The 27,816-nt window shown below is 43.4% G+C and overlaps 6 protein-coding genes, 1 long non-coding RNA gene and 1 pseudogene across 7 annotated transcripts; 6 read left to right on the forward strand and 2 right to left on the reverse strand.

Annotated features, from left to right (window-relative positions):
- Positions 1–901: 901 nt before the first annotated feature.
- On the reverse strand, positions 902–1,832 carry LOC130691302 (prefoldin subunit 4). Its single transcript, XM_057514229.1, has 4 exons — positions 1,712–1,832; positions 1,524–1,628; positions 1,194–1,313; positions 902–1,108 (listed from the first exon to the last, which is right to left on the reverse strand). Exons 1-4 carry the CDS (start codon positions 1,748–1,750, stop codon positions 956–958), a joined length of 417 nt encoding a protein of 138 aa, XP_057370212.1. The 5' UTR covers positions 1,751–1,832; the 3' UTR covers positions 902–955.
- Positions 1,833–5,160: 3,328 nt separating this feature from the next.
- LOC130691275 (vesicular inhibitory amino acid transporter-like) lies at positions 5,161–7,892 on the forward strand. The gene is made up of 2 exons (XM_057514194.2): positions 5,161–6,321; positions 6,547–7,892. Exons 1-2 carry the CDS (start codon positions 5,227–5,229, stop codon positions 6,955–6,957), a joined length of 1,506 nt encoding a protein of 501 aa, XP_057370177.1. The 5' UTR covers positions 5,161–5,226; the 3' UTR covers positions 6,958–7,892.
- A 1,520-nt stretch (positions 7,893–9,412) lies between these two features.
- Positions 9,413–26,851, reverse strand: LOC130691300 (uncharacterized). The gene is made up of 3 exons (XR_009421761.1): positions 26,834–26,851; positions 9,548–9,605; positions 9,413–9,487 (listed from the first exon to the last, which is right to left on the reverse strand). It is a non-coding gene; the product is annotated as an uncharacterized LOC130691300 (long non-coding RNA).
- Positions 11,374–13,700, forward strand: LOC130691262 (uncharacterized). Its single transcript, XM_057514176.2, has 7 exons — positions 11,374–11,551; positions 11,674–11,816; positions 11,907–12,231; positions 12,310–12,464; positions 12,549–12,762; positions 12,821–13,075; positions 13,144–13,700. Exons 2-7 carry the CDS (start codon positions 11,688–11,690, stop codon positions 13,557–13,559), a joined length of 1,494 nt encoding a protein of 497 aa, XP_057370159.1. The 5' UTR covers positions 11,374–11,551; positions 11,674–11,687; the 3' UTR covers positions 13,560–13,700.
- LOC130691260 (uncharacterized) lies at positions 14,501–16,566 on the forward strand. Its single transcript, XM_057514174.2, has 6 exons — positions 14,501–14,779; positions 14,851–15,193; positions 15,251–15,405; positions 15,458–15,671; positions 15,735–15,989; positions 16,083–16,566. The coding sequence occupies exons 1-6, from the start codon at positions 14,642–14,644 to the stop codon at positions 16,493–16,495; spliced, it is 1,518 nt and encodes a 505-aa protein (XP_057370157.1). The 5' UTR covers positions 14,501–14,641; the 3' UTR covers positions 16,496–16,566.
- Positions 17,302–19,233, forward strand: LOC130691270 (collagen alpha-1(I) chain-like; annotated as a pseudogene).
- On the forward strand, positions 20,523–22,795 carry LOC130691265 (collagen alpha-1(I) chain-like). Its single transcript, XM_057514182.1, has 5 exons — positions 20,523–20,623; positions 20,874–20,933; positions 21,007–21,215; positions 21,285–22,081; positions 22,150–22,795. The coding sequence occupies exons 2-5, from the start codon at positions 20,922–20,924 to the stop codon at positions 22,584–22,586; spliced, it is 1,455 nt and encodes a 484-aa protein (XP_057370165.1). The 5' UTR covers positions 20,523–20,623; positions 20,874–20,921; the 3' UTR covers positions 22,587–22,795.
- Positions 24,361–27,301, forward strand: LOC130691253 (collagen alpha-1(III) chain-like). Its single transcript, XM_057514167.2, has 10 exons — positions 24,361–24,483; positions 24,615–24,705; positions 24,797–25,091; positions 25,168–25,578; positions 25,697–25,813; positions 25,881–26,114; positions 26,178–26,294; positions 26,359–26,412; positions 26,472–26,723; positions 26,795–27,301. The coding sequence occupies exons 2-10, from the start codon at positions 24,673–24,675 to the stop codon at positions 27,163–27,165; spliced, it is 1,884 nt and encodes a 627-aa protein (XP_057370150.1). The 5' UTR covers positions 24,361–24,483; positions 24,615–24,672; the 3' UTR covers positions 27,166–27,301.
- The last annotated feature ends 515 nt before the right edge of the window (positions 27,302–27,816 follow it).

A 27,816-nucleotide genomic window follows, 5' to 3' on the forward strand; every position in this document is an offset into this window, starting at 1 on the left:
CAATAAAACGATATAATAAATAGCATTGGCTGTTAAGGCTCTTCTTTCACTCGGGTGCTGAAAGAAAGTGAACGTCCTGTGCGCCGTTTCCCCTTTTTAAAAATAACATGGTGGGTACCCTAAAAAAACTTGCCACGGATCCGAGTTGAAAACACAAAGCAACTTATCAGCAAACCTTGGCCTATTTACATGGCGTTTGTGTCGTCTTTTGTTCGTCAGTACCATTACTTGTAGAAGCAGAGGTATATTCCATCCTGTTCTCTATGTTTTTGTTTGGTCCGCCATGTCTACCATCTGCTGCCCGAGGGGTGATGACGTTTTCCTCTTGACTATGGAAAAAAAAGTGAGCGCCTCCATGGTCGTGACAAGCTTCGCAAAACCTACTCTGGAGCGGATGTAAAGAGCACGATAACGGGAAGGTGGGCTATATGAACGCGCACGATTCGGATGATGACTAGTCGACCACGTGATGGACGGCCGAAGAAACCGAGTCACTGGGTCAGTCAAGTGACAATTTCCGATTGGTATTCTTATGAACCATTGCTAGATTCAACGATAGCTACAGGTCGGGCTCAAATGAGGTTACCATGGCCGAATACGCAAGCCATAACAATCGATTATTTTACGAGGCCACGGAGAGAGAGAATGAAGGAGAAAGGCAAAAAAAAAAAAATGATCAGTGAAATGGCCCCCTCTTGCTCCGCAGAAAAGGGAGACAATTAATGGTGGCAGATGCAAAGGCGTCGCTGTGGAGATGCAAGTCAAGCGTTACGAAATTTTCTCTTTAGCATTCTTTCAACGGCGCGTTTGGAAACTAGCTAAAAACATACTTTCTTTGTCTTTGCTATTTTTTTGTGGTAGGCGTAGGCAATATTACTTCTCTATAGATGATTGCACGAAATCCATTTTCTTTATTGTATTGTTCTTCATGTAACAGGGGAAAGCACTGGATCGTTTATTCCTCTTCAGCTTCCAAGTTGATGGAATTACCAAACTTGGCATACAATTGCGTCTTCAGATCGCTCATGATGGATTTAACGTTCGTGCATTCGGCTTCAATGGATTCAATGTCTTTTTTTACTTTACTTTTGGCTTCTTCAAGTTTCTCCTATAAGGTTAATGCCACCATTAGCAATATTTTCTATATTTTCTGCATGAAAAGCCGCATGAAGTTGTGAAGCAACAATATTCACCTGAGCTTCTTCCATGTTGAAGTGCACAAAGACTTCACCTACAACGAAAGGAATAGGGGCAGATTCATCTTCGACAAGAAGTAGATCATCTGATGCATCTTCCAAATTCTGAAGATCTCCCTAAAATGGAATCCCAAACTTGAAACTATTGGGTGTACATAAGTGTCAAACAGAACCCTTGTTTAGCACTAAGTAAGGGTGTGAACAGGATTCATGAATGCTTGTTACAGAAGTGTAGAATTGGGAAAGCATGTAACAAAGGAAAAATATAACCACAGCCATATAAAGTCTTAATGAAAATTTGTAAGATGCTACGAATTTGGAATTCACCTTTTTGTGTTTCAAGTCATCCCTCAGCTCCTCCCATTTTGCATTCTGTCGTGCAAACCGGTTGATTTTCTGTTGGTCTTCTAACGTAATGTGAATGTCAGAATCCTTTTAAAAAATGTTGCTTGTAATAAATTATATATAGAAAGTGGACGCAAAAGAAGACTAGTGTAACAAAACATTTCCTTTACCGATTCAAGGGAATCTTTAGAAACCGCTACTGCTGCCATGATTTCCTACTAGATTTTCTGTTTCTAAAATTCTAAGCTAGCAGACGACGCGCAACGACAAGCTTCCCGGTCTCTTGCGTTGCCATTATTTATATTGATTAAACTAGTGAACAAATTGTTTCTTTTCGTCTTTTTAACGTACGAAATGAATAACGAATATTGCATTAAGCAATAGAGAAAATATATAATTAGAAAACGCATCTATAGCTTAAATCACGCTATTAAAATGAAATGTAAAGTGAAAGGGCTATAATGGCGTTGCCTCCATAATTGTTTGCTGCTCCATAAAGTGCGTTCGTAATTCACGCGCTGCGGGAGAAATTTTCCTTTGCTTATTGCTTGGCTATCTTTATTGCAGTGCTTTTTAGAAACCGGTAATGAAGGCTGTTCATTTTAGCATTTTCGAGAAAGATCTTGAGTAAAAATAGGAAGCTTCAAAAGAGCATGAAAATCACTCCTGTAAAAGCGTACAATGACACCGAGAGCCACATGTTGTAAAAATGTGATGTGTCTATTTCCACAGCTTCGAGCGCAATGTTTGTCTGGATATTTCGGATGGAAAAGATTTGCAGTTTAGATCGATACAAATCAAATGGAACGCTACACACGGCGGTCACCAAAAACCTTCGCTTGTGTTGGCGTGCGTCATTCCCAAGAATTACAAATGGAAAATTAAGCACTCTGAATCGAATGAGGTGGTGAAATTTATACTTCAGAGAGTTTTTCTTTCTTTGCTGTAACTTTGCAAGACATGAACAATACGCTTTTGGATCGTTCTCCGCTTTTATTCTTGTCTCCCGAATTTTCTTGTTTGTTTATTGTGAACTTACGTATGAATGCGACTGAAACCATTGACGTCATCTTGTCACTATAATACATATGCGCAAAATCATTTCCATAACAAATCCTCCTCTTCACGTGCGTCCGTAAAGTTGCCTTGCCAACCCTAAATGTGATCAAGCAACCCATTTCTTGCCTACCATTTGAAAAAGCCTATCAAGCGTTCCGGTTGCTTAACCCCATTAGATTAAAATAACTCAGTAATTGAGACTATACGCTTTCCACTTTTTTATTTCGCTCTTTTTTTCCGTTGTTTGCTTGTCCCCCTCTCACATCTTTTTGGAACATTCATCTTTATTTATCTAATTGCACAATTGGTTGTTACCCTATACATGCGCTATAGCAAAAGAGTCCCCCCATGGCTGTACATGTTTATGTCTAGACATCAAGTATAAGGGTGTAGTCTACAATACTTAGATTGCAATGTTGTGTTTATCAGTCTCGAAAGAGTTTGCATAAAACGGGTCGTTTTATTGGGGCAAACTGTTACCAAGAGTGCATCAAGAGAAAGTCTTAGGAGTCTTCCATGAATTAAGTATGTGGGAGAAAACAGGACTGGTTTGACAAGAAGGAAGTGACAGAAGAAAGATGTAAGGTTCAGATTTAAGTACACGCTCGAATAAAAAGAGAAAATACGTAATTACTGATAAGGCGACGAGATGATGGAAGAGATGGAATTCTTATGGCACAGACGAATGCAAATAGTGCTCATTTATAATCAACGGTTTACGCTAGAAAAGCATCAGAGCTGGTCAAATGTACACTACCTGATTGACAGTCTGAAAGTGTATTAATCGTATTAAAATTCAAAAATGATCAGAAACTAGGACAAAACTTTCTCGTGGGTCAGTCGTCCCGGAGCTCTTCGTGATGAGCCAATGCAGTCAGGTCGGTCCATAGTATTGATTGCTGTGCACGCCAAATGTTGGCATTTGACATTTCACATTGCAAAAGTTTCGAATCAAGTCAAAAATAAAGAATGAAACATTTTGAAAACAAGTTTATTATTGCCTCGTATTCAGAACATCGCCATTTTTTATGCGTCTAAACACCTTTACCAAATTTCAATAGAGTTAACTTTAACGCAACTGTTTTGTGAACGTATGGAATGGATAGAAAATGAAACTCAAACTGAAAGGTATTGAAAACAGATGTACAAAGAAAACAAATGGCGATTGACGGATTGATAGAGATGTTTACACTCAGAGAAAGCACATAAGTAGAGCTAATAGGTCTCCAACAGGAAACAGTCGAGGCAGATCGGTAAGTTTGTTCCCTGTCTACAAATATCTACAGCTAAAAGATATGCTAGCACAATTTCAAGAGAGAATTCACAAAAGACCGACATACTAATCTATAGGGTCGTTTCCTTCTCATTTTCACGCACTCACTCGTCAGTTAATGATGAATAAACAGTCCTGACGCTCGGCTGTCGCACATATCAAAAGAGAGGAAAGCGCAAAACAGGCTTTTGTTGAGCCTTATCAAAGTCGGTACCACTCTTTTCTTCGAGCATAGATTTTCCATTTTCTTCCTCTTCCTTCCTCCTCCTTCTTCAACTTGTTTTTCTTTCCTCCCTTTTAGTGAACAAACTTCTCCCCGTCTCTCCGCTCTCCTCTTTGTTGTCCTCCCGAAATTCGGGAGTCGATCGAAGATCCCCTTCTCCCGAGCAACTCCTATGTACGCCGCTGAGCCAATCAATCCCGCTTATGTTATAGGGCCCACGCTGCCGCCCCTTCTGCTAACAGCAGCAAGAGAAGGAGGAAACGGGGAGAAAAGGGGGGGGGGGGATATGTATAGAGAGACATTGGTAAACGTAAGAAGCCGTCTTTATAGAAACACACACACGGAAAAGCAAAAAAAAAAAATAGAGGGAAAGAAAATCCAAACAATCAGTAACTCTTCTGAGCTGTTGTTGTGCTACTTCCCGTCGTGGACTATCAGGTCTGTTGCAACAGACGCTGCGCATGCCCGGTTCGGAACGCGAGTAGAGAGCTGGAATAGGAACGAGTGACGAGCATCGAGAGCGCGGACCGCTCAATATCGGTTACACAGCCGGAATTCAGATTGAAGCTCTTCGCGCAGTGTAGGTTTTGCTCCAGCCACAAGCGGCCGCATCATGTTCTTGACTTTAGTATCGCTTTGATTTCGCCCCCTCCCGTCTCGTACATCCGTACCCTCCCTCCTCGGCCGCCCTCTCCATTTCTTAGTCACTTTCGCTCCTCTCTCTATTTATCTTTCGCATTCTTTTGAGTTTCGAAAATCTTCGAGCAAATCGCATTCCCTCTGAGCGCAATTGGCAACTCGCGGAAGTTTTTGTGCGGAATTCCAATTGCGTTTGTGTCGGTCATTTGCTCCGGCGGGTGCTCCGTTATAGCTCGAGCGCTTGTGTTCCTTTCCATTCCGATTCCATTTGGGATCGCTGATCTAAAAAAAAAAAAAAAAAAAAGGGAGAAAAAAGAAAAGATTGGGTTGCATCGATCCATCTAGCAAACAGCGCGGAGCACCCACCAAGAGGAAGAGAGAGAGAGGAAGACGAACGGGACGTAGTAGGAGAGGGTGGGAGGGATCGGGAGGGGGGGTGGAACGTGAAGCAGGAAAAAAAAGAGGAAATCGGGAGCCAAAAAGACGGAAAAATGGCCTCGCAATTCTTCAGTCGGCTAAATATGGCCGTTCCACCAATTGGGGCCACTTTGGGAGCAGCTTGGACGACGGTGCGTTCTGCCCTGCCCGACTCGTGCGTCAACAGCCAACAAGACGAGCAACTTCATTTCGCCAAATTCGGACGGAAGCCAAACGACACGGAATTATCTAATTTGCAGAACAGCGGAGCAGGAGGCAGTTTGCAACGAGTCGATTCGTTTGGGGACGACGAAAGCTGCGGCGGAGGCGAATTCGGCAGTTCGCGGCACAAGATCTCCGAATGGCAGGCCGGTTGGAATGTCACCAACGCCATCCAGGGCATGTTTGTCGTGTCGCTACCGTATGCCGTCCTGCACGGCGGCTACTGGGCCATCACGGCCATGATCGGCGTCGCTTACATCTGCTGCTACACGGGCAAAATCTTGGTCGATTGCTTGTACGTCACCAACGAGGAGGGTCAGTTGGTCCGTGTACGAGACACGTACGTCTCCATCGCCGAGGAATGTTTCGGCAGGAGAGTCGGGGCCAGGATCGTCAACACTGCCCAGCTGATCGAACTGCTGATGACGTGCATCCTCTACGTCGTCCTCTGCGGTGATCTGATGGTCGGCACGTTCCCTGACGGCGCCATCGACACCCGCTCGTGGATGATGATCTGCGGCATCCTCCTCTTGCCCTGCTCCTTCCTCAAGAACCTGCACCACGTCTCGACGCTCAGCTTTTGGTGCACCATGGCCCATGTGGTCATCAACGTCATGATCATGGGCTACTGCCTTTGCCAGGCGGCCACCTGGGGATGGTCGCAGGTGTCGTTGCGCATCAACATCTTCACGTTCCCCATTTCGCTGGGCATCATCGTCTTCAGCTACACGTCGCAGATCTTCTTGCCGGCACTGGAGGGCAACATGAACGACCCCAGCAAGTTCCACTGCATGCTCAACTGGAGCCACGTAGCGGCCGCCATCTTCAAGTCACTCTTCGGCTACGTCGGATTCCTCACCTGGCAGGAGAACACCCAGGAGGTCATCACCAACAATCTGCCCACACAAGGTTTCAAGGGCGTCGTCAACTTCATTCTTGTTGTCAAGGTACCTACTTTTGTTATTGCTTACTGATTCTATTTTTGCTCCAGTTTCAATGTACAGTTAGTTTTACCACCAGCTCGTAATTGAAAAATATCTATAAATGTTGAGTGAACAAGATCTAAATGAATTCTTTCAAGCTCTTACAACGACGTGATGAGCAAGAATTTTGTACACGCTGCTCTTTGGTGACAAATAATCTCATGATTGGATTGCGCTCATACTTACTAGGCGTTGCTGTCGTACCCTTTGCCTTATTACGCCGCGCTGGACTTGCTGGAGAGAGCCTTCTTCAAAGGGCGACCGGAGACCACTTTCCCGCGTATGTGGGCCCTGGACGGCGAACTCAAAGTCTGGGGTCTGGCCTTCCGCGTCGCCCTCGTCGTCTTCACGACCGTCATGGCCATTTCCATCCCACATTTCGCCATCTTGATGGGCTTCATCGGCAGCTTCACCGGCACCATGCTCTCCTTCATCTGGCCGTGCTACTTCCACCTCAAACTCAAAGGCCCCACCCTCGACTGGGGCACCGTCGCTTACGATTGCTTCGTCATCTTCCTCGGCGTCCTCTTCGGCGTCATCGGCATTTACTACTCGTTCAGAGCTCTCGTCGAGGCTTTCCAAATCGGTTTGCCCTTCTGAACGACATCTACGTGGCTAAAGTGCTGAGTGTTAATCATATCCAATGTCTTCCAAAAAGAAAAGTGTGAAACCCAAGTCTTCCAAAGAATTTCTCTAAAACGAGGATAATGTGTTCTAGTCATAGCGTTTCCTATTAGTCATGAATAGTTTTCCTTCCATCGGTTTTGAAAAATACGTGTCGCATTGATGTTTATATTTCTCTCTCTCTATCTTTACAACTGAAAAAAGGGATATCGTAACCAAGTCTTCCAAACTCAAAGTTACACAAAAACCTAACAAATGTTTCCAACAGACGTTGGTAAAAAGCCGTGCACGGCTAAATATTATCCGGGGCTTCCTCTCATTGATTGTCTTTTTGAACATTTCTTCCTCGTACGTGCAGGACCGATCGGTCCCGTTCGTCAGTTCCAACTAAATAATATGTGTGATACGGTCAGCGAGATTTGTTCCCAACTCCGCTTCACGTGTTTCATCTTACTGACAAAAAAAACATTCGTTCTTTAGTTGAGAAAAAAAATTTAATGATTCCGGCATTTCAATTAGCAAGCCACGCCAGACATTTACAAAAAAAAATGAGAAAGATCCTACGTCTTCCAGACAAAACTGTCGCATCTCTCATTCTCACATTTTTTTTTGGCTGTTTTGCCGTTAGTTAATTAAGTACATTCCCAGCCGGTTACATAGAACTGTGCGGCAGACGTAACATTTTGCATATCAATGACGAAATAAGCAGAAAGTTCTCCAAATGTCTTCCAATTTGTGCGCTTTGAAACGTTTCGTTCCTGTCCTACTGCCCTAACCCTCTCTATTTGCTATCATCCTTACCATATCAATCGGCTGTCTTCCAGAACTTGTACAACAACCGAGTGTGTGGAATCGCTAACAAGTTGTGTAGTTGTTTGTCATCGACGTCAAAATATACACGTTAGTTTGAATGTAACTATTATACTTACAGGTGCTACAACTCGGAAACCCGATGTCGGCTGCACAAATTGACAACCGGTCTATCACGTGCTGATTAAAGGGAAATAACCAGGGAAAATAAATGGGGTTACATTTGGACATTGAACAATTCTGGTTGCAGAATAGCGTGTTTGCTAAGAGGGAAAAGTGGAAACTGATTTCACGGCTAAGAGACTAGTCTGTTACAAACTACCGTATGCTAACTGTTCTGTTTTTGGTCACGTAAACGCAAAATGTGTTACATCATCAGTTATGCGGCTCTTAGAAAAAGGTCAGGGAACGTACAAGCCAACAGACAACCGAGGAGAGAGGAGCTTCAGGGGTTTCGTGAACTCGTTATTAAAATTATTTTTTGTGTAGCCGTATGCTGCTAAAGGTAAAAATGGAATTAAGACAACGGCTGAATTAGAGGCAACACGACCTGAAAATATTAAACAGACGTTTGAAAAGGTAAGGCAATTGATCTTATTAAAGAACTTGTCTTACATGATAAGTAATTAATTAAAATAAGTCATCAACGAATTATGGTTGTAAATGATGGCTGAATATGTGATTCCGTGAATCTTTCACCTGTGAGTTTGTTTTTATGACGGAACTACGTGGCTCTGGCTGCTGATCATATGGCTTACGCCAGCAGAGCTGTCCCATTGTAGGGGTTTCTTATCTAAGATTGTCAATCAATTTCGGTATCGAAACTTATCGTCGGAATTAAGAGATGATAACAGCGAACATTTCCGTGCTCCAATTTTAGGTCCCATTTGCTCCGGCGAAACGATGAGATATTTCACTGAAAATGGAATGGCGGCGCAACCTAGTGAGTAACAACGACTCCAACCTTCAAATGTAGTTTGGAGTTTAGAAATGTTTTATTTTGTTGCAAAAAGCAGCAGGAAAACTGACCATTATGTTACTTTAAAGGTTAACGCGGTCGACCTCTGTGACAAGGAAAATCATTCTTACCTGTGAATGCTAATAGCTTACGGTGTTCGTTGCGTGTTCATATTTACAATGTTCTCTAAACGCATGGCTTATGAATAGTTTTTTGCCCTTGTTCAGATTTTACATCTTTCGTCGGGCAAATAACGGATATAAGGTCAAAATAAAGGGTGAGATATTTCAAAATAATATAACGGGAATCTATCCCCCTTTGCACAAGGAATATTAAACTTGCGGTCACAAATTTGGAACACAGTTTGTATTCCACCATCATCCAATCATAAATGACATTCCTAGTATTGTTCCATATTTCTGTGTTACGTTTCTCGTTCAACGATTCCTTTACATGCGCAACATATTTATCTTGAGCAAACAGTTATTTCACAAAAGCCACATTTTCATTACGATCTAAAATTTTGATTTGATGCTCTGCTTGATGGCGTGTTTGCTAAACTTTGAACCCAGACCAGCGTGTAGTGCGCTCTTCAGCGATAATCCTTTAGATACAAAACCCTTTTTGAGTCCAGCCCAACGGTGGCCGATGGCACCAGTCGAAGCAGCATGTAATGGTTGTTTGAAGATGCCAGCAGGACGAACAAAGGCTGCGTTTGACTGAATAAAAGCGTTTAACCTGTCAAAGGATGGTTTAGTATTTAGTTAAAGCACACTAATAGATTTTGACTAAACTTACGGTGCGTGTGGAAAAGCGATTCCGTTGTTCCAGGGTTCGCATCTTGCTGCAAAGTTTCCTGATAACAGACCTGGGGAGTTTGTATCTACCACCAGTTTCATTCCTGGTGGACACCGCTCTCCTTTAGTGCCGATCAAGTGACCATGACTACCAGCCAATTTGCTATTTTTCCAGTGACAGTTGACCGTAGTTGTCAATGAGCCAACCAAAAGAGCAAAGAAGATTGCGGTGGAGTGAGTTAACATTTTAAATGCTGTAAATAAAAATAAAATATTTACAGAGGCCAATATTATTGGTTGAACATAACGGAGATAATGGCAAACGTAAATAAGCTGTGCGCTAGGATGCACTGTAACTTACCGTTTTCCTTTTTAGTCAGTGAGACACTGAAGACGATGAGATCAACCGAAGAACTGGATGACACTTATCTCTAAAATGTTCTTTATATATTTGCTGGCATCTGCCATACCTCTAAAATGAAACCTTAAAGTTAAGTTGCATCGCCTGTGAACTGGGGTCATTTTGGAAGTAAAACAAGAAAGAATGGGTCGCTTTCATGGTCAAGGTCTGTAACGGATTACGGGATTTGCCCGGTTTCGATGCCGACAAGCATTATCTACTTTGTGCGGTACCCTATCTAGTTCACCAAAGGTCACTGCGGATTAAAACCTCCGGGGAACACGTACCTCCAGTATCATGATCCGCTGCTCCTTCAATCCCTGGTGGATATGAACCGTACAGCTTATAGTATCCTATAGTATTAGAAAAACGAACCGTTCGTGTTTCCCCTCTTCCCTTCATTACCACAAGATATAACTGTACGTTTTTAAAAATAATACAATACTAATATTTAAGCTGAAACTAAAGAACATGAGGTGATATGATTGTCAGTCAGTTGTTGTCCCTCTGAATAGTTATACGTAACCATATTCATCCTAGCAATGTTATTGTCATGTTGTAATCTAAAAACCAAAATGAATCAAATGGAAGCGCTTTTTTTAATGCACATCTTTTCGTGTGTCCTATCTGACAATGCCCAATAAGGTTAAGCGTATCTTCAAAGTATGTGGTGGCCTTCTGAGACCGTAGAAGATGAGAAAAACACCTGTTTCGAAAGACAAAAGTCATGCTTGAGAGTGCAAGACCAATAGAACGCATGGAGGACGACAGATTTTTAAAATGCCCTATACCTGAACAAATTGTTGAAATATATAAAATCCGTCCTTGTGCTAGATTGGCAAAAGAAATGGTAAGACGATGGCGGCATGCCAACCTTGTGTGCACCTTGTATTTGACTACAACTTTGTGAAGCGTCACTGTTTAAACAATTTTCTCTCTCGTCTTTCCTGATTAACCATCGATTTTTATATTATTCAAATCAAACGCTCAGTTCACACACAGCACAAACTTTTTGTGCAATTGCACTTCTATCTGTACCGGAGAAGTACTGAAATTAGTAACCCAAAAATGTTTCGTTTGTCGAAACGTAGATCATAGGCGATTACGTGAAAAATGGACGTCAAAGACGGGAGTGAAAATATTTTAGTTTCATGTATTTCAGCAAATTGTTAAGACCTTCAGTGTTTATCCTTGTAACACATTCAAAAGAAATGGAAAAAAATGGCTAGAATGTCAGCTTGACACATAGCATCTGGTATAGTCCGCAATGGCTTTGGAAAAAAACGTGACTCATCATTGAGTAATTTCCTGGATGTTGCGGACAGCACTAAAAAAAAGAGGTACGGACATTTCTTATAGAAATACGTAAAAAGCCAAGCGCCCACATCGCAGTCCTTCTCTTCCGGCCAGTGGTGCAAGTTGTTTTGTCCGTCCAGTTGAGTCGATTTGGCTCTGTAGCTTTGGAGTTGTGGGAACCCTTTCACGCTCCAGCTATTGCCATAAATCATAATCACTTTCTATCTGTGTTTTTATTCGTAACGGTTGAACATTCTTCTCTGCATACATCTATCATCACATAATTTCAAACTCTGTTAAAACGATAAGGTAAGTTTAGTTTGAGCACCATCTAACAGAAGTCAATTTAATTGTCTTTTCCACGCAAATTACGAAACAAAGTTCTCTAATTAACTTGTGCATCTTTGAACCGACGTACTTTCTTTATTTAGGGATCGGGTACAAAATGGCTCAACTAGTTTTGATAATGTTTGTCTTAAGCCAGGCTACAGCACTCTGCATTAACGTTACAGCCGCCAGTGTTGAAACCAAAGCGAATGATGCTGATCGTTTGCAAGAGCTTCATGAAATTCAGGTATAGCATAAAGCAATAAATTAAATTCTTCTTTATTTTCTCTAGGTATGCAAAGTTGGCTTGTTCTATTGTCTCTCATTGTATCCATAGGAAGATCTGAAGATGAAATTGAAACAATTCGAGACAATGATGGAATCTGAGGTTGGAAAACTAAAGGAGAAAGTTGAACTTTTGGAGACCAAAGTTCAGGAGCAGGATGATCTTCTAAAAAAGTGTCAAGCTGGAACTTCTGATGCCATTGGATCTTTAAGAAATGTCGAAGAAAGTAACCTGAAACGAGCGGTTCTAAACCCTAAAACTTGCTTGGAAGCACGCACTGCTGATCCTTCCCTCGAATCAGGAATGTTTTTCATTGATCCTGACGGTCAAGGCAGAGGCGATGATCCCATTTACGTTTACTGCAATATGACCACCGGTAATAATCATTAAATGATATTTGCATAATTAAAAACAGAAAAATCTAAAACGCGTTAATCAAATTTTCTATAATGAGGATCAACATCCGTACTGCACGACAGTGAAGATTCAATCGCTGTTAGCCATTGTTTCGAACCTGGATGTTACACTCGAGAAATTAAGTACAATGCTACTCTTAGACAGATGACGATGCTCAGTGAACTTTCAAACGTTTGCCAGCAATCCATTCAAGTAAGTAAAAGGACCAAACATAATGCTGTTCCTTATTTTCGTAGCTATAAATAACTAAACTACATGTTGATACATATCATCAAGGTTGATTGCTATGATGCAGCTTTTGAATTCAACAGCGTACCTTATGCTTGGTGGAACGACCGCAATGGCGATCCACGGTATTTCTGGTCCGGGATGAATAACAATTCAAGTGGCCGTTACCATACTTGTCAGTGCGGACTGGATGGTTCTTGTAAAGACAAAAGCCTTTCATGCAACTGCGACAGCGACTTAGCCATCGAATTATCAGACGTTGGTATGAAAATGAACATAATTTTCTATGTGAACTTTGCAACTCTGTTATCTAACAACAGGAATTCTATCGGAGAAGGATTTATTACCCGTGACAAAGTTGAATTTTGGGCGGACTATCGCCCCCACTTCCATGAACCGCCACACGCTAGGCCGACTCGAGTGTAACGGAAAAGTTGTACTTAATGGAATGCCCACGTCCTGCCAAGATCTTTGGCGAATTGGTTACACTCTAAGCGGCATTTATTCCATCAAAGGATCGTCTAACAAAGTTGAAACGGTTTACTGTGACTTTACCAAACTGCCTGGCGATGAAGGTGCATTAATTAAACGTAAATATGAATGTCTAAAGAACGTGTGATCTACCATTTGTGTTCAATATCAGAATTGCAGACGTGGATCGGCTACACTGACGTTAAATCGGATCCTGTGCACTTCACCGTCGCAAGAAAGACATCGTTTACCACCCTAAACACAGCTATTTCCTTTGATGAGGAAACACTGAACACTGGGAATGCTTTGAACACTTCGACAGGAATCTTCGCCGCTCCGCGCAACGGGACATATTTCTTTGCGTTTTCAAGTTTCGCTGAAAATCAGTATTCTACGTTGTCGTTTTATCTTCAGTTAAATGATGCGACGATTGCAACTTGTATCACTTCGTACGGGTTGTTTTATTGCAATATTCCATTCACGCTAAAATTGAGCACAGGAGACAGAGTTCAAGTGTCCCTTCAACAAGGATCGACTAATAACGCCATATTCACTGGCTGGCTACTTGCCGAAGACATTTTCAAGTAATACTTGAACAAGCTAAGCGGAAAACCCTTAAATGCGCATTAATTTTCAGTGTACCCAATTTTACGAACTGATTTCTCCTTACGGAGGCAATTCCTTATCCGGGCTGAAAAGATATGATACAATACAACTTACGCAAATTCATTAGGCAGCAGCAAATTATTTCTTACGACTTCAGCATTCCGTAAAAAAACACATTTCCTTCGAGGACAAGGAATGAAGAATGTGTGAGTCATTATACACGAATTGGGCTTCTATAGGGATCGTATATGTCGGTACGTTGGAAGGACAAGGTGACAGCCCATCAAGCGTTACACGATTATTTCATCGTTATCTAAGCGTAACCACTCGGTCAGCCATTTATGTGCTCTCACGATATATTTATTGTCGTAACATAGCATGCCCTTGAGTCACATTTTTCGAGCAATAGTAGGACTCGTATTGCCTATACGTGTACTACTTTCCTGTAGAGCGAGGATCATCCTTATTTCATAAAAACGTAAGCAAACGCTGTTAACCTTGATCACAAATCAAGTTAAGTATTTTGCGCATGGGCTATTTTTTTTTTGGGCCCCATAATGAATGCTCATCTTCTACTTAAAGACATTAAATGGTATCTGCATAATCTACGTGGAAACTAATCTTGTAGTGTATTTACTGTTTACCGCCCCATTTTGACGGGCTTAGAAATTTTGTACGCCCTTCCTCTGATATCACTTCAAACTCCTTTGTTTGCATGAAACAAACAATTAAAAAAATGCAGAGGGCAGGGTTAGAAAAAGCCTGGTGGTTGCCACATCATCGGCGATCGGAACGTTCACAGTAAGAAAAAGCCGTAAAGCTTCTGTGTACTACCCCAGCCTCTTAATGTTCGCTATGCAACCCGGTCTTTTATTGGCCGTTAAATAAGTTCAGTGGAAAGTGCAGCAGGTGCGTAGATAAGATAGCGAAGGCACGTATTTGAATGCAGGTGTCATATCTGCTTTGTTCAATGTAAATGTTTCAGTGTACCCATTTGCGTTCATAACAAACTGAAAGCTCGTTTCCTCTTTGGAAAAAACTCAAAAAGATCAAATTTCCAAAGCATGGCCGAAAGGCAAAAGTTAATTTTACCTGTAGTGGGTCTGTTGATTTTGATCTTACCCTTAGTGATCGTGGCTTTTACCAGCAATGATAACGAGATAAAAGATATTGAACGTTCCTCGACTTCACACAAATTCCAGGTACGAATACTGTAATGGTTCTAAATTTCCAATGCGCCATTAACAATGTTCTATGGGTTTCGGATTTAAAGGAAGAGCTGTGGATCAAATTCAAACATTTCGAAAGAAAAATGGAGTCTGAAGTAACAAAGTTGAAGACAAAAGTAGAACTGTTAGAGAGTAAAATTCTGGAGCAGGCTGAACTGTTGAAGGAATGCAAAACCTGCAGTCCAATCACTGAGACGTTCGACAACGACATGCCTGTCGATCACGTTAAAAATGTAAGGCCCCTCGCAAAGTCAATCCTACAACCGAAGACTTGTTTGGAAGCCCTCACGTCTGACCCTTCACTAGAATCTGGAATGTATTGGATCGATCCAGACGGACAGGGAAGAGGAGATAACCCCATTTACGTGTACTGCAACATGACTTCAGGTAAATGACACATAAAAATAAAAATGATTTGTTTAAATTCCAAATCTTACTACATAGGATCGTCGTCTATACTACATGACAGTGAGAATTCAACTGCTGTTGACCATTGCTTCGATCCTGGCTGCTACTCCAGGCAGATTAAGTACAATGCCACGCTTAGGCAAATAACAATGCTAGCTGAATTGTCCAACGAGTGTCACCAGTCTATCAAAGTCAGTGCAAAATGGTTAACTGAATTTCAGAATTGAATTATGGCTTTATTAGGTTGATTGTTTCGACGCAGCATTTGAGTTCAATGGCATCGCTTACGCTTGGTGGAATGATCGCAACGGAGATCCTCGTTATTTCTGGTCCGGCACCAACAATAATTCAAGTGCTCACTACCACAGTTGCCAGTGTGGGCTTGAAGGATCTTGCGTTGACAAAAGCCTTTTGTGCAACTGCGATAGCGATTTAGCGGTGGAATTATCCGATAATGGTATTTGGGAAAACGATGTGAATTTTTTAGCCTTTTTAACTTGTTGATTATTCTCATATTAAGGAGTGATAACCGATAAGGACTTGTTACCTATCACAAAATTGAATTTCGGACGGACCATTGCTCCAACTTCGATAAGTACTCACGAAATCGGCCGTTTGGAGTGCAGCGGGAAAGTTGTCCTGAACGGAATGCCGACATCGTGCCAGGATCTTTGGCGCGTTGGTTACGTTTTAAGTGGATTATATTCCATCAAAGGATCGTCTAACAAAGTGGAAACGGTTTACTGTGATTTCAGTAAACTACCTGGTGACGAAGGTGAAAGATTTTGAAGCCACGGGCGATACGAAATACTATAAGAGAAAATTGATTTTTGGACATTAGTTTCATAAATTTTTTTCATTTTTTAAGGACTCCAGGCATGGATTGGATACGCCGATGTTAAATCGGAGCCTGTCTATTTTAATGTTGGAAGAAACACTTCCTTCCGCTATTCAAGTACGGCAATGCCTTTCGAACAAGAAATTTTGAACGTCGGTAATGCTTTCGACTTGCCGTCGGGAACGTTCGTCGCTCCTTGCAATGGAACATACTTCTTTGCATTTGCTAGCTTTGCAGAGAATTCCTATAGTTCTTTTTATTTTTCTCTTATGTTGAATAACGTTCAAATTACGAGTTGCTACTCTTCATATACACTTTATTATTGCCACATAGTGTACACTCTAAAACTAAGCTCCGGAGATCAAGTTCAGATGTTTCTTCAGCAAGGATCAACGAATAATGCTATATTTACTGGTGCATTACTCGCAGAAGATATTTTCTAAACTTTGTGTCTGAAAACGAAAGAATCCTATTTCTAATTTATTTTTTTGGAATGCTGATGTAACACAGTGGACCTTTCATGTGTAGAAGAGAACAAGCACAGCAAAATACAACAGATTTGCCCTAGCATTTTCAATAGTTTATCAAACTGGTCTATCCTTCTAATGGACTTAAGTAAAAGCGGTTTTCAAAGCTATTAGCCCCGACGTCGGGAAAGAGTTGAACTAATTCACCAATTTTGAAATGTTTCTGTTAGAAGGCTATCCAATTTTAAGACTTTGTCCTTTCTTATTGCCACCCATTTCGCCCCTCCTAAACTGTTCATATTTTGCTTCCCTTTTTTTATTTTTTTCCTGTCATATTACCTTACGGATGCTCACGTAAAAGAATAGCGGCACTTTCCTTTTGTGCTCATTAACAACTCTTTCAGGGTTTCGCAAGCCCACGCATTTTTTGTTTCATTTTTTCTGCGACAAGCAATATTTTAGGCAATAATGGCATATGGCAAATGGAGTAAGATTTCTTGAACAATCTTGTAAACGGGGCCTTAATATTTTTCGTGCACGAAGAGCGAGAGAGAGACAACAGAGAGAGTGCCCTCCTAGCAGCAAGGAATTCTCAAACAATAGAGAATTATGAGACCACAAGCGAAAGAAAGTTTGTTTGGCTACTGGACCTAAATTTGTTTAAGCTGGCCTTGCATTTGCAGATTCACTGGTATGAAGAGTAAGGTTATTCGTTGACTGGGTTTCATTTTCTTTCACCTTCACTAGACCACTCGACTGTTTAAAAAGGCGAGCACTTGGTCAGTGTTCATCAGCATCGATCTAGCACTCAGAAAAGAAACAACAGTTCTTCTGGTAAACATTAAAAAAGTAAACGAAATATATTTAGCTTTACTTCATTTATATCTTTTCAGTATTATACCCCAAACTACATTTGGCACTACCCCAAAGTCTAACGATTTAGCGCAATTCAGCCATGAAGGCAGTAGTAAGTTTGGACTGATTCGTTCATCTAATAACAGTATGGTCGTTAATTTTCTATGTTTCCTTTCTTTCTTATAGGCTATTTTAATTGCTTGTCTCGTCGCAGCAGCCGTGGCTGCCCCGCAGTATCAACGGCAGAGACCTAACCAATCGGCTGCGTCCGTTCTCGCCAGACCAGTGGGCTGCTCTGAATCCACTTAAATCTGAGAACAGTGATCTTGATGAACTGAAGAAGCAATGGGCTCGTTTCCTTGAGTAAGTTAAAATATATAGCAAAACAAATTCATTAACGCAATCGTAATAATTTATTGTTAGATACCTTCCGTGGCTGAAGGGAGCTGCTGGACCAGTTGGGCCTCAAGGACCCGCTGGAGAAACTGTGTACGTTGCTGGACCCCCTGGTCCTCCTGGCCCACAAGGTTATGCTGGACCGAAGGGAGACAAGGGAGATGCAGGTGCACCGGGAGCTAACGGTGAGCCTGGACCTCAAGGAAACCCTGGAGCTGATGGATCTCAAGGTCCTCAGGGGTTGGCAGGTGCACCTGGCGCGGATGGAGCCCCAGGAGCAGCTGGAGTTCCAGGTGAAGCTGGAGCAAAAGGAGATGCTGGACGCAATGGTGCGGATGGAACTCCTGGAGCTCCAGGTGCCCCTGGCAAAGACGGATATCCTGGAGCTCCTGGACCGCAAGGACCTAAAGGAGATGTTGGTGCTCCTGGAATCACACTCCCATCCAAGATTCCTGGCCCACCTGGTGCACCAGGATATCCAGGCAAAGATGGAGCTCCTGGTGCTCCTGGCGCTATTGGGCCTGTTGGACCTGCAGGCCCAGTCGGCCCACAAGGAGTCCCCGGCAAAGACGGCGCTGCTGGTAACCCTGGCAGCCCTGGCCCGAAAGGAGAGGCAGGTAAACCTGGATACAATGGAGCTCCAGGAAAAGATGGACTTCCAGGCGCTCCAAGCACCCAACCCGGCCCAATGGGACCTCAAGGACCAGCTGGACCCCCTGGTTACAATGGCGCTCCTGGAAAAGATGGTGCCGCAGGCCCAGTTGGTGCTCCCGGCAAAGATGGACTAAATGGTGCTCCTGGTGCTCCAGGTTCGTGATTGAAAATCGAACACAAACGAAAGGGACTTTAAACAGGACTGTCAAAACTTTTGCTCTTTGGTGTTCCAGGTGCTCAAGGAGAACAAGGCAAACCCGGCAAAGATGGTTACCCTGGTGCTGCTGGTGCCCCTGGTGCAACTGGAAATCCAGGACCTCAAGGACTTCAAGGTGAACAAGGCCCTGCTGGAAGCCCTGGCAACACCGGTCCACAAGGATTAGTTGGCCCTGCTGGTCCTGCTGGACCTGAAGGCAAACCCGGTCCGACGGGCGCACCTGGTGCACCTGGACCAGAAGGACCCGTTGGCCCTGCTGGACCTGAAGGAAAAGTTGGCGAAACTGGAGCTCCTGGACCTGTTGGCCCTGTTGGTCCTGTTGGCGCCCCAGGAACTCAAGCTCCATATCCCACAAAGAGTTACACAACGGCTGCTCCCTATTACAGAACAACCCCAAAGGACACTTGGTTCAGTTGGTAAACATCCCGTTCAGGACCGCAAGTTCTTTTCAGACCCAAACCCTCTGTATTTATTAGAAAACTAATGATTGGAATTTATGCTCACAATTTCAGAAAGCATTTGCTTGTGTAAGTTTAAACAACTGGCTAAAGCTTTAACTATTCTGAAAAATATACCACATTGAAGATTTGAATGCCATTCGTCACCTGTATTTTATACTCATTTTAGAAGGCTTTAAAACTAGTAGAATAAGTACTATCGGTTTCCCCAACTCAAAGGGCAAAACACATTTTTATTAACTCTTTTCCGCTTTCTTTTTATCATTGCAAGTAGCACGTACCCAACTCGCTATTCGGTACGGAAACATCTATCTCTTAAAACACATTTTCTTTGGCCTAAATGTCAAGCCTGTATTACAGAATGATGTGAATTTACTGTATAATACATGGCGAAGTGTTGCGCAATCTTTTAAAGCGATTACTAATTGACACAAATCAAAGTACATTGTCTAGTCGAAAACATCGTGGGAGAATCGAGCGATGCAAGTGTTGAAATGTTCACGCTTGTGGTTAAAATCACGCGTGATTGCTTAGCTTTGCGACGCTCATGCGTGAATTACGATATGTGTTTTTGCGTATTAAAGTTGACTACGAAATTGTTCTTCTCAATGTTACATCGCTTTATTATGTTGTCATTTACTTTCGGAATTCAATCAACCGATGGATTGTAAACGTAGCTTCTTACAATTCCTTGGATACAATGTAATGACTAGAAAAGGATAAAATTTCAAAGTCAAATAGCGTTTTCTCCCATGACAAATGTCTTTTCCACAAAGGGGGAATACAGGTGAGATTATGTACATACAGCTCATTTCACAGAACGTTGATTCCGTAAATCTTGCCATACTCTCTTATACTAGACGTGGTAAAATGTGCGAATAGCTCCATATTTTCACGTTTTACTTTTGTTTTAACGTTGTTTCGCCCTACCCATTTAACGATAGATATCACAGAGGCTAAAGCAAGTATGAGGTTAGTATTCCATTAACTGGATCTCCTATTATAACGAAAACTAGCAAATGCCATCGTTAACATCAAGAGAAATCCTCAAAACAGAGATGATGCTGTGAGCTCTCTCCAGCTAGAGAAACATATATTTTTCGTATTCTTTCTTATGTCAGTCTGTAATAGGTATAAAAGAAAAAACTGCATCGTTCTTCATGTGCGCTCGTTGAATTTCCACAGCTGACACAAGAGAAAATTCATATCGCAAAAAGAGAAATGGTGCAAGTCATAAAAGTCCTGCTAATACCTACGTACGTCCTCATCGCCTTCGACGTAAGGGTCCACACTTTTCTTTCCTTTCTCCCAATAACTTAAGAATTTCACTTTCGACTTTTATGTGTGTAGTACACCCAGTACGCGACGTTTACCCTGCTCGCTATTAGTAGCCCTCATCTTCACAAGTGGATTACGACACTTTTCTCTACCGCTCACTAGACCGCTAACGCGTTTAAAAGCCGGCACTTCGCCATCAGTGATCAGTGTTGTGTCGGCAAGAAACTGACAAACACCTTGCAAAAGGTAACACAACAGCTGTTCAAACATACTACAATTTTCTCTAAAGTTTTAACGTTGATCTCATTTAACCGGTTTTAAAAGTACAAAATTTTGATTTTTAGCTAAACTCGTTCGTTTTGCTTTAAAAATTATGCTTTTAACTATACTCACTACTACAAATTTACATTTAGATGTGTAACGCGAAAGTTTCGAGATTAATTAAAGACGCACGCATGTTATTTTCATTCTATTTGATCAGCTTTTTCGGTTGCAGATCTTGGCGAATCAAGGACTGTTCAAGTAAAAGTTATCAAGTTCCAACATGATAGCAGTAGTAAGTAGATGCATATTGCATTTCATTTTATAATTGCTAATGATATAATGGGATTCGATTCCATTTTCATTAGGCAATCCTGCCGTTCTTGTTCGCTCGTGCCTTTGCCGCTCCGCAGTATGGGCCGCAAACCGCACCACAGCCATTTAAGACAACATCCCAAGTCTCGTTTGAACAATGGGCGAATGTCAATCCGTATGGCAACCCTAACGCTAACGCCTCACCGTCCAAACCAAAGGCTAAGATTGAAGAAATCCAGAAACAATGGGCCAAATTCCTTGAGTAAGTGGTGCCACTTGAGTCGCTCCTTTGCGCAGACGTAACAACATTTACTGAATGATTTCAACACAGACGCATGCCGTGGTTAACTGGACCAGCTGGTCCACCGGGCCCACCTGGACCTTCGAGCAGTGGCAGCCAATCCCAACAACAACCCGTTGTTGGACCACCTGGCTTACCTGGAGCTCCCGGTCCTGCTGGACCTAAAGGAGAACGAGGCAATTCTGGAAATCCTGGAGCTCCTGGTGGGCCCGGGCCAGTAGGACCCTCCGGCCTTAATGGCGCTCCTGGTGCACTAGGACCGGCTGGCGAACGTGGATCAAACGGAGCTCCTGGTGGGCCCGGTACGCCTGGCTCCCCTGGTGCTAAAGGAGCTGCTGGTGCTAATGGTGCTCCTGGCGTCAACGGAGCTCCAGGAGCCCCTGGCAAAGACGGTTTCAATGGCTTACCCGGATTCCAAGGACCCAAAGGCGAAGCGGGTGCACCCGGTATAACTTTGCCCTCAAACACACCTGGACCTGTAGGAGCTTCAGGTGCCCCTGGTAAAGATGGAGCACCAGGTTTCCCTGGCGGCCCTGGCCCCGTTGGTCCTGTCGGACCTGTTGGCCCGGTTGGACCTGCTGGCAGACCTGGTACGAATGGATTCCCCGGAGGCCCTGGTCCTAAGGGTGAAGCTGGAACTCCCGGATTCCCTGGAAGTCCCGGCAAAGATGGACGTCCTGGCGCTCCAAGTACTCAACCAGGTCCAGTTGGACCTCAGGGACCTGTCGGTCCACCCGGCTTCAACGGCAAACCTGGAAACGATGGGCTTCCTGGCGGACCAGGTGCCCCAGGCAAAGACGGTCTGCCCGGCGGACCGGGCATTCCAGGTAATTAAATACGATTCAAAATCGAATTTCTCTATTGATTACTTTTAATTCACGTTCTATTTTTATAGGTGGACCTGGACAACCCGGTAAACCTGGCAAGGATGGTTTGAATGGCGCTCCTGGAGCTCCCGGTATCCCTGGTGGACCGGGGCCTGTAGGACTTGAGGGCAAACCTGGCCCAGCTGGTCTTCCTGGCAACCCTGGTGGGCCAGGATCAGCTGGACCGATTGGTGGTCCAGGACCTCAAGGTAAGCCGGGTGCACCAGGATATCCCGGAGGGCCTGGCCCAGTTGGACCTCAAGGTGGACCTGGGCCGCAAGGGGGACCTGGTCCTAAAGGCGAGTCTGGCACACCTGGTGGCCCAGGACCCGCCGGTCCCCCGGGCCCTCAAGGGCCTGCAGCTTCCACCCCAGCTCCGGCCTACCCAGCTCCTGCTCAACAGCCATCCTATCAAGCCCCAGCTCAATCATCGTTTCAATCACAACAGTCCAACTACTGGCGATAAATTTGATTGAAATTCAGTTAATTTGCACAACAAACCGTGTGAGCTATATTATGAAGCTATAGTCTCTGCTATTTGTTAAAAAAAAAAAGATTTAGTATACGGAACTTTTTGATCATACATGTAAAAAGGAAATATTAAAGTGTTGCTTTGTATACGATGTGAGAAAGACATAAGTGGAAACATGTCAATAAATCATTTTAAATTCTTGATATGTTTTATTACTACTTGCAATTATCGAGGTGGTCTATATTAAGAGAGAAATCAAACTTAAAACGTCTAATAAAAAAAGATTAGTGAAAGCTCTTACGGACAGATCTCTCTCTTGGAGAAATCCATTCAAACGCACAGGCAGATTGATTACGTGAAAGCTAGGCTCGTTCTCTTTAGCGAGAGTTTTCTTAGACCTTAACGAGAGCGAAGGGTCCAGACGTTGTAAGCTCATCCTCCCCGTTTTCTAATTAGAATTAGATTAAGGACATAGGGATGCCAGAAGGTAACATCTCTCCAGGACCTTGCAACATTTTAGAGCACGTCACATAAACTCGTCCCGCTCAGCCCAGCGGCTAATCGATTATCAAAAATATTCTGCTCGGTGATCCATTAAGCTAAGAGGTAACTACTTGGAGAAATTGAAATTGTTATCGTTTATCCGTATACGTCACGATGGCTAGCTCATTACTCGTTTCGCCCAAGCTTATCTTGTTATTGCTGGCCTATAGTCCGAAGTCTCTCTTTTATGTTTTGAATAGAAACCTGAACGTCTTAAATTCCTGATGATAATTAATGCCTTCTATGCAAATTATGCTTTTTTTTTTCAATCGAATTTTAGCCTTATCGTTTTTCTTTGCGACCGGTTCACCCAAATTTCTTTGGGCTGTTTCCAAAACTTGGACAGCACATCGTCAGAAAAGAGTGCAAGTGCAGCCCACAGATTAATCTCGTAACCTACATTTATATTAGGCCCCTATTCGCACGGCATTGGATATCTCGTCCGTTGTTGGTGACCGCAAATTCAACAACCGCAGCCATGACTTTGTGTTACAAAAGTTTTCCAATTACATTGATAAAATATTTTCTCCCCCTATACGGTCTACCACGAGATAGATAACATATGACCTGCATAGCAATACAGCTTTACGAACGGCGAAGGGAAACGTAAGTTTTTCATTTCTGGGATCTGCGCATTGCACAAGGACGTTGGAGAAAATATGTATGAGATGCGGAAAGCCATTTGACCCACTTTTTTACACGACTAGGTAGGTCTCACTCATTGATTTACATGTATGTGCACATTTGGCAGTTTAATATCATTAGTTCATCATAGCATCTAATCAGTTCCCACATCATATGCGAGTTAGTGGGCATTGCACTCCGCTAAATCCAATTCAAATTCCAAGCTGCGATTTTGCTTATGTGTCAGTCAAAGAGACTCACTGAAAAGCACATCCACAACCCGAATGATAACACACGCGTAAATTGTACAAGGATGACTTTCTTTCATTACAATAGCCCCGACTGCAATCAAAATTAGATTGAGGACGATCAAGCGCTGCAAGCTAACATCTGCACACCAGGCTTACTCATTCGACGTAACTTATAGAAATAATCTCATCTTTTCTTCTACATAAGCGATTGTTCTGGTCACTCTCTCCTTGTCAGTGTCCAGATGCAGGCAAGTGGTAACACAAGTTTACATTCTTTTTCTAAAAACTTGTATTCAGTACAGTCCCACAAATTTTAATTGGCAGAAAAATCATTCGTCCAAGAATGAAACGTTCCATTCTTTAGTGTACCTTATCGCCGAAGTGTTTTTATAGCCACAGTATGTCACACATTTCAAAATGTTGTATCGCTACCCAGTTATGTGCTGCTGATTATCGTACTTCATCTTAATAAGGTACGCGTTTAGTTTATTTTGCTTCGCCTTTTGTTACAAGTACATCCGATTTGCATAGCGTAAAACTCAGATCTGATTTCATACTTAAATGCGAAAATTTCTTCATTGCTATCACATTTTTGTGTGTGCAGTTTAAGCCTTCTTTTGCACGTCATTTTCTGCTGGCCAGAAATACGTGGTGTTAACCTGATGTTTAACGAAATGTCTACGACAACACTGTTGGTACGTCTTCGAATCATGGTCCCATCAGTTTTATAATTTATCATTTCCAGTTGCAAGGATAGTCTTTACAAATACTATATTTGAATGCCAGATAATCGTTCCACTCTTGGTGGTCAACTTCCTCTTTATTGCTGTGGCCATCTCGCCACGACAAATAGTTGAAAGGAAACCCATTTCAGAAGATGCTTGGGCCTCTTTAAACTCCTACCGTGAATCGGAAGCTCGTCATTACCTGACCGAGGAGATAGCGCATATTCAAAGAATTCGGCACGAATTGGAGCGTCTCCTTGATTCTTTCCTTTTACTCAACACCACGTGTGGTATGTGTCCTCCTGGGCCGCCTGGGCCACCCGGTCCACCAGGGCCACCTACACGAGTACGAAGAGGTACATAAAAGTATTTGAATGAAATGCAATTTTAGAACGTTGAGGGGCTCATCTACTGTTACTATAAACTACGAAGAAGCGAATGTTCATCGCGGAGGAGGTTACCAAGGAGGAGGTGGGGGTTACGGTGGAGGTGGCGGAGGTTATGGTGGAAGTAGCGGAGGCTATGGCGGAGGTGGCGGAAGCCAGAAAGGAAAAGGCGGAAGCAGCAAAGGAAAAGGTGGAGGTGGTGGGGGTTCACCCGGTCCTCCGGGCCCACCTGGACCTCCAGGTCCACCTGGTAGAAACGGTCACGACGGAGAAAAAGGGGATCCTGGTGAAGACGGGCATCCTGGATCAAAAGGCCCGCCAGGTGAAAAAGGACCACCAGGCAAAGATGGGTCTCCCGGACCCAAAGGGCCAACAGGAGAAAAAGGCCATGACGGCAAAGACGGATCTCCCGGAGAACCAGGCCCCAAAGGGCCTAAAGGAGATCCTGGTTTTCCTGGTGAGTGTTTCTCAACTGCTGACGTGCAACTGAAATGTTCCAGACAGTTAGTCTTGCTGTAGATGTTAAGCAGAGGACTGAGAAATGTGGAATTATGCTTGTATCCTCATGCAAATAGGATTTCCTGGTAAAGGTGGACTTCCAGGATTGGACGGAAAGCCTGGCGATAAGGGAGAAGATGGCACTCCTGGAGAACCTGGCCCACAAGGACCCAAAGGAGAAGAAGGGGCCAAGGGTAAGTCTTTTGAATCATTGGAAATGACCCGAGGCTTAATCATATCATCCTTGTTTGCCCATAAAAGGAAGTCCCGGGGACGCGGGACCTACAGGACCAGAGGGACCCAGCGGACATCCAGGAAAGGATGGTTCTCCAGGCGAAAAAGGCTCTACGGGCGAAACGGGACCAACCGGACCAGTTGGTCCGAGTGGCACCGACGGCAAAGACGGAACACCGGGAGAAAAAGGTTCAACAGGCGAAACAGGTCTACCAGGGAAAGACGGATCCGCAGGGCCTATAGGGCCCCCTGGCGAAAAAGGTGATGTCAGACTTTTTAGAGTTAGCTTTTTAAAGTTACATAAATCATGAATTTGTTTTGTAGGTGAACCTGGAGACGCTGGAGCTGTTGGTTTGGCCGGACTTCCAGGCGATCCCGGAAAAGCTGGCTGGCCTGGTCCACCAGGTCCAGCTGGGCCCAAAGGAGATACCGGAAACGACGGTTGGCATATTTTAGACTTCATGTTTGATCCATTTTAACACAATCCAAACTTTGATTACTTAAGGGCCTGCAGGTAAAGAAGGCTCTATAGGGCCAGAAGGTCCAGCCGGTCCGACGGGTAAGTAAAAACTAAAATTATTCTTTCACTATAGCTCTTATTGATCGTTATGCCATCAGGGCCTCCCGGGTCACCTGGTCAAGATGGACAAGACGGCCAACCAGGCTCAATGGGTGCTCCAGGTGCCGCCGGACAACCAGGGCCTGCCGGTCCGCAAGGTAAGACTGGGCCGCCTGGTTTTACTGGGGATCCTGGACACCCAGGCCAAATAGGACATATCGGTCCTATAGGGCCTGCAGGACCCCAAGGAAAAGCGGGCCCGGTAGGTCCACCAGGCAAAGCAGGTCCAGAGGGAAAGATTGGACCTAAAGGTAACATGGCATGCCGACAACAATCTTACATGTAATCAATCAATAAAATTTAATTTTTCTATAACTAATAGGCCCACCTGGGAAAGCAGGTAAAGATGGATCACCAGGACCTCCCGGCCGGCCTGGAGAACGTGGCCCACCTGGATCAGGAGGAAAAGCAGGACCATCAACGTCAGGCAATTACGTACAATATCGAACACCAAACGACAAGAGCAATTCCGGGGGCAAGCAAACCTCATCTGGAACTTCTGGGCCATTTGCTTCTTCGTACAGTTTACCCCAAGGCGGAAAACGTTCTCCTGTTCCAGGACAGACGTATTCTGCTGGATCGGTCTCACAAAGCAACGCGTCTCAACAGAAAAACCCAAAGCGCCAAGTACTACCGTCAAATCAAACATCACGCCGTTCGCCGGAGGGTTTGGAACTTCCATCTCATTTGTAGACTTCTGGAAATAGCCCAGTTTGCTTTCAAATTTCATTATTTTCGCCAGTGCAATTATTCCGCAAACTTTCCTCAAAAAGCGGGCTTGTGCCAAGGCGTGTGAAATGTTAAAGCTTTCAACTAGATCAGTTATACCATATGTTACTTGAAATTTCGAACGCTTGGGCGTATAATAAACGCCGTTATTGACTTCATTTCCAACTGGTTTGGGAAAGAGAGTCGAAAATGGATGTATATATCGATTCAATTTTGATCATGAAATTATTGTGAAGTGCCAGGCTTCACAAATGTTACGTCGATTAATAAAAATTGTATTTCGAATTTTGTCAATCGTACTGAATAATACCGTTAAAAAACGGCGCTTGATGTTTACCAAATAATTAATGTTATCTAACCTGAAAAAGTCTGCTTTCTTTTGTGCTCTCTGTGAATTGACGAATTAGCGAAGTAGATCACCAATTCGCCAGTACGACACTGCTGGCCAAATAACACACTGCAAGGTTCTTTAACAAAAGGGAGGAAATGTGGGAAATTAGGGAACCCATCCAAAAAACTTTCGTGAAATAGACCACAAACGTCCGTCAATCGTCACGATACAGCGACGTACAGCAACAATCGCCTTTTTATTTTACAAGGAGAGACTGACGGGAT

Source organism: Daphnia carinata, chromosome 1 (genome assembly GCF_022539665.2).
Source record: "Daphnia carinata strain CSIRO-1 chromosome 1, CSIRO_AGI_Dcar_HiC_V3, whole genome shotgun sequence".
Classification (NCBI taxonomy): domain Eukaryota; kingdom Metazoa; phylum Arthropoda; class Branchiopoda; order Diplostraca; family Daphniidae; genus Daphnia; species Daphnia carinata.

Excerpts from the sequence above, each read along its gene's own strand:
- LOC130691302 (XM_057514229.1), bottom strand. The coding sequence starts at position 1,750 with ATGGCAGCAGTAGCGGTTTCTAAAGATTCCCTTGAATCG. Across the intron at positions 1,629-1,711 it reads CTAAAGATTCCCTTGAATCG|GATTCTGACATTCACATTAC; the intron begins GTAAAGGAAATG and ends ATTTTTTAAAAG. Across the intron at positions 1,314-1,523 it reads ATGACTTGAAACACAAAAAG|GGAGATCTTCAGAATTTGGA; the intron begins GTGAATTCCAAA and ends ATTCCATTTTAG.
- LOC130691253 (XM_057514167.2), top strand. The coding sequence starts at position 24,673 with ATGTTTAACGAAATGTCTACGACAACACTGTTG. Across the intron at positions 26,413-26,471 it reads AGGTCCAGCCGGTCCGACGG|GGCCTCCCGGGTCACCTGGT; the intron begins GTAAGTAAAAAC and ends TTATGCCATCAG. Across the intron at positions 26,724-26,794 it reads GGGAAAGATTGGACCTAAAG|GCCCACCTGGGAAAGCAGGT; the intron begins GTAACATGGCAT and ends TATAACTAATAG.
- LOC130691262 (XM_057514176.2), top strand. The coding sequence starts at position 11,688 with ATGGCTCAACTAGTTTTGATAATGTTTGTCTTAAGCCAGGCTACAGCA. Across the intron at positions 11,817-11,906 it reads AAGAGCTTCATGAAATTCAG|GAAGATCTGAAGATGAAATT; the intron begins GTATAGCATAAA and ends TTGTATCCATAG. Across the intron at positions 12,465-12,548 it reads TTTGCCAGCAATCCATTCAA|GTTGATTGCTATGATGCAGC; the intron begins GTAAGTAAAAGG and ends CATATCATCAAG.
- LOC130691275 (XM_057514194.2), top strand. The coding sequence starts at position 5,227 with ATGGCCTCGCAATTCTTCAGTCGGCTAAATATGGCCGTTCCACCAATT. Across the intron at positions 6,322-6,546 it reads ACTTCATTCTTGTTGTCAAG|GCGTTGCTGTCGTACCCTTT; the intron begins GTACCTACTTTT and ends CATACTTACTAG.
- LOC130691265 (XM_057514182.1), top strand. Across the intron at positions 21,216-21,284 it reads CAATGGGCCAAATTCCTTGA|ACGCATGCCGTGGTTAACTG; the intron begins GTAAGTGGTGCC and ends ATTTCAACACAG. Across the intron at positions 22,082-22,149 it reads CGGCGGACCGGGCATTCCAG|GTGGACCTGGACAACCCGGT; the intron begins GTAATTAAATAC and ends CTATTTTTATAG.
- LOC130691260 (XM_057514174.2), top strand. The coding sequence starts at position 14,642 with ATGGCCGAAAGGCAAAAGTTAATTTTACCTGTAGTGGGTCTGTTGATT. Across the intron at positions 14,780-14,850 it reads CGACTTCACACAAATTCCAG|GAAGAGCTGTGGATCAAATT; the intron begins GTACGAATACTG and ends TCGGATTTAAAG. Across the intron at positions 15,990-16,082 it reads TAAACTACCTGGTGACGAAG|GACTCCAGGCATGGATTGGA; the intron begins GTGAAAGATTTT and ends TCATTTTTTAAG.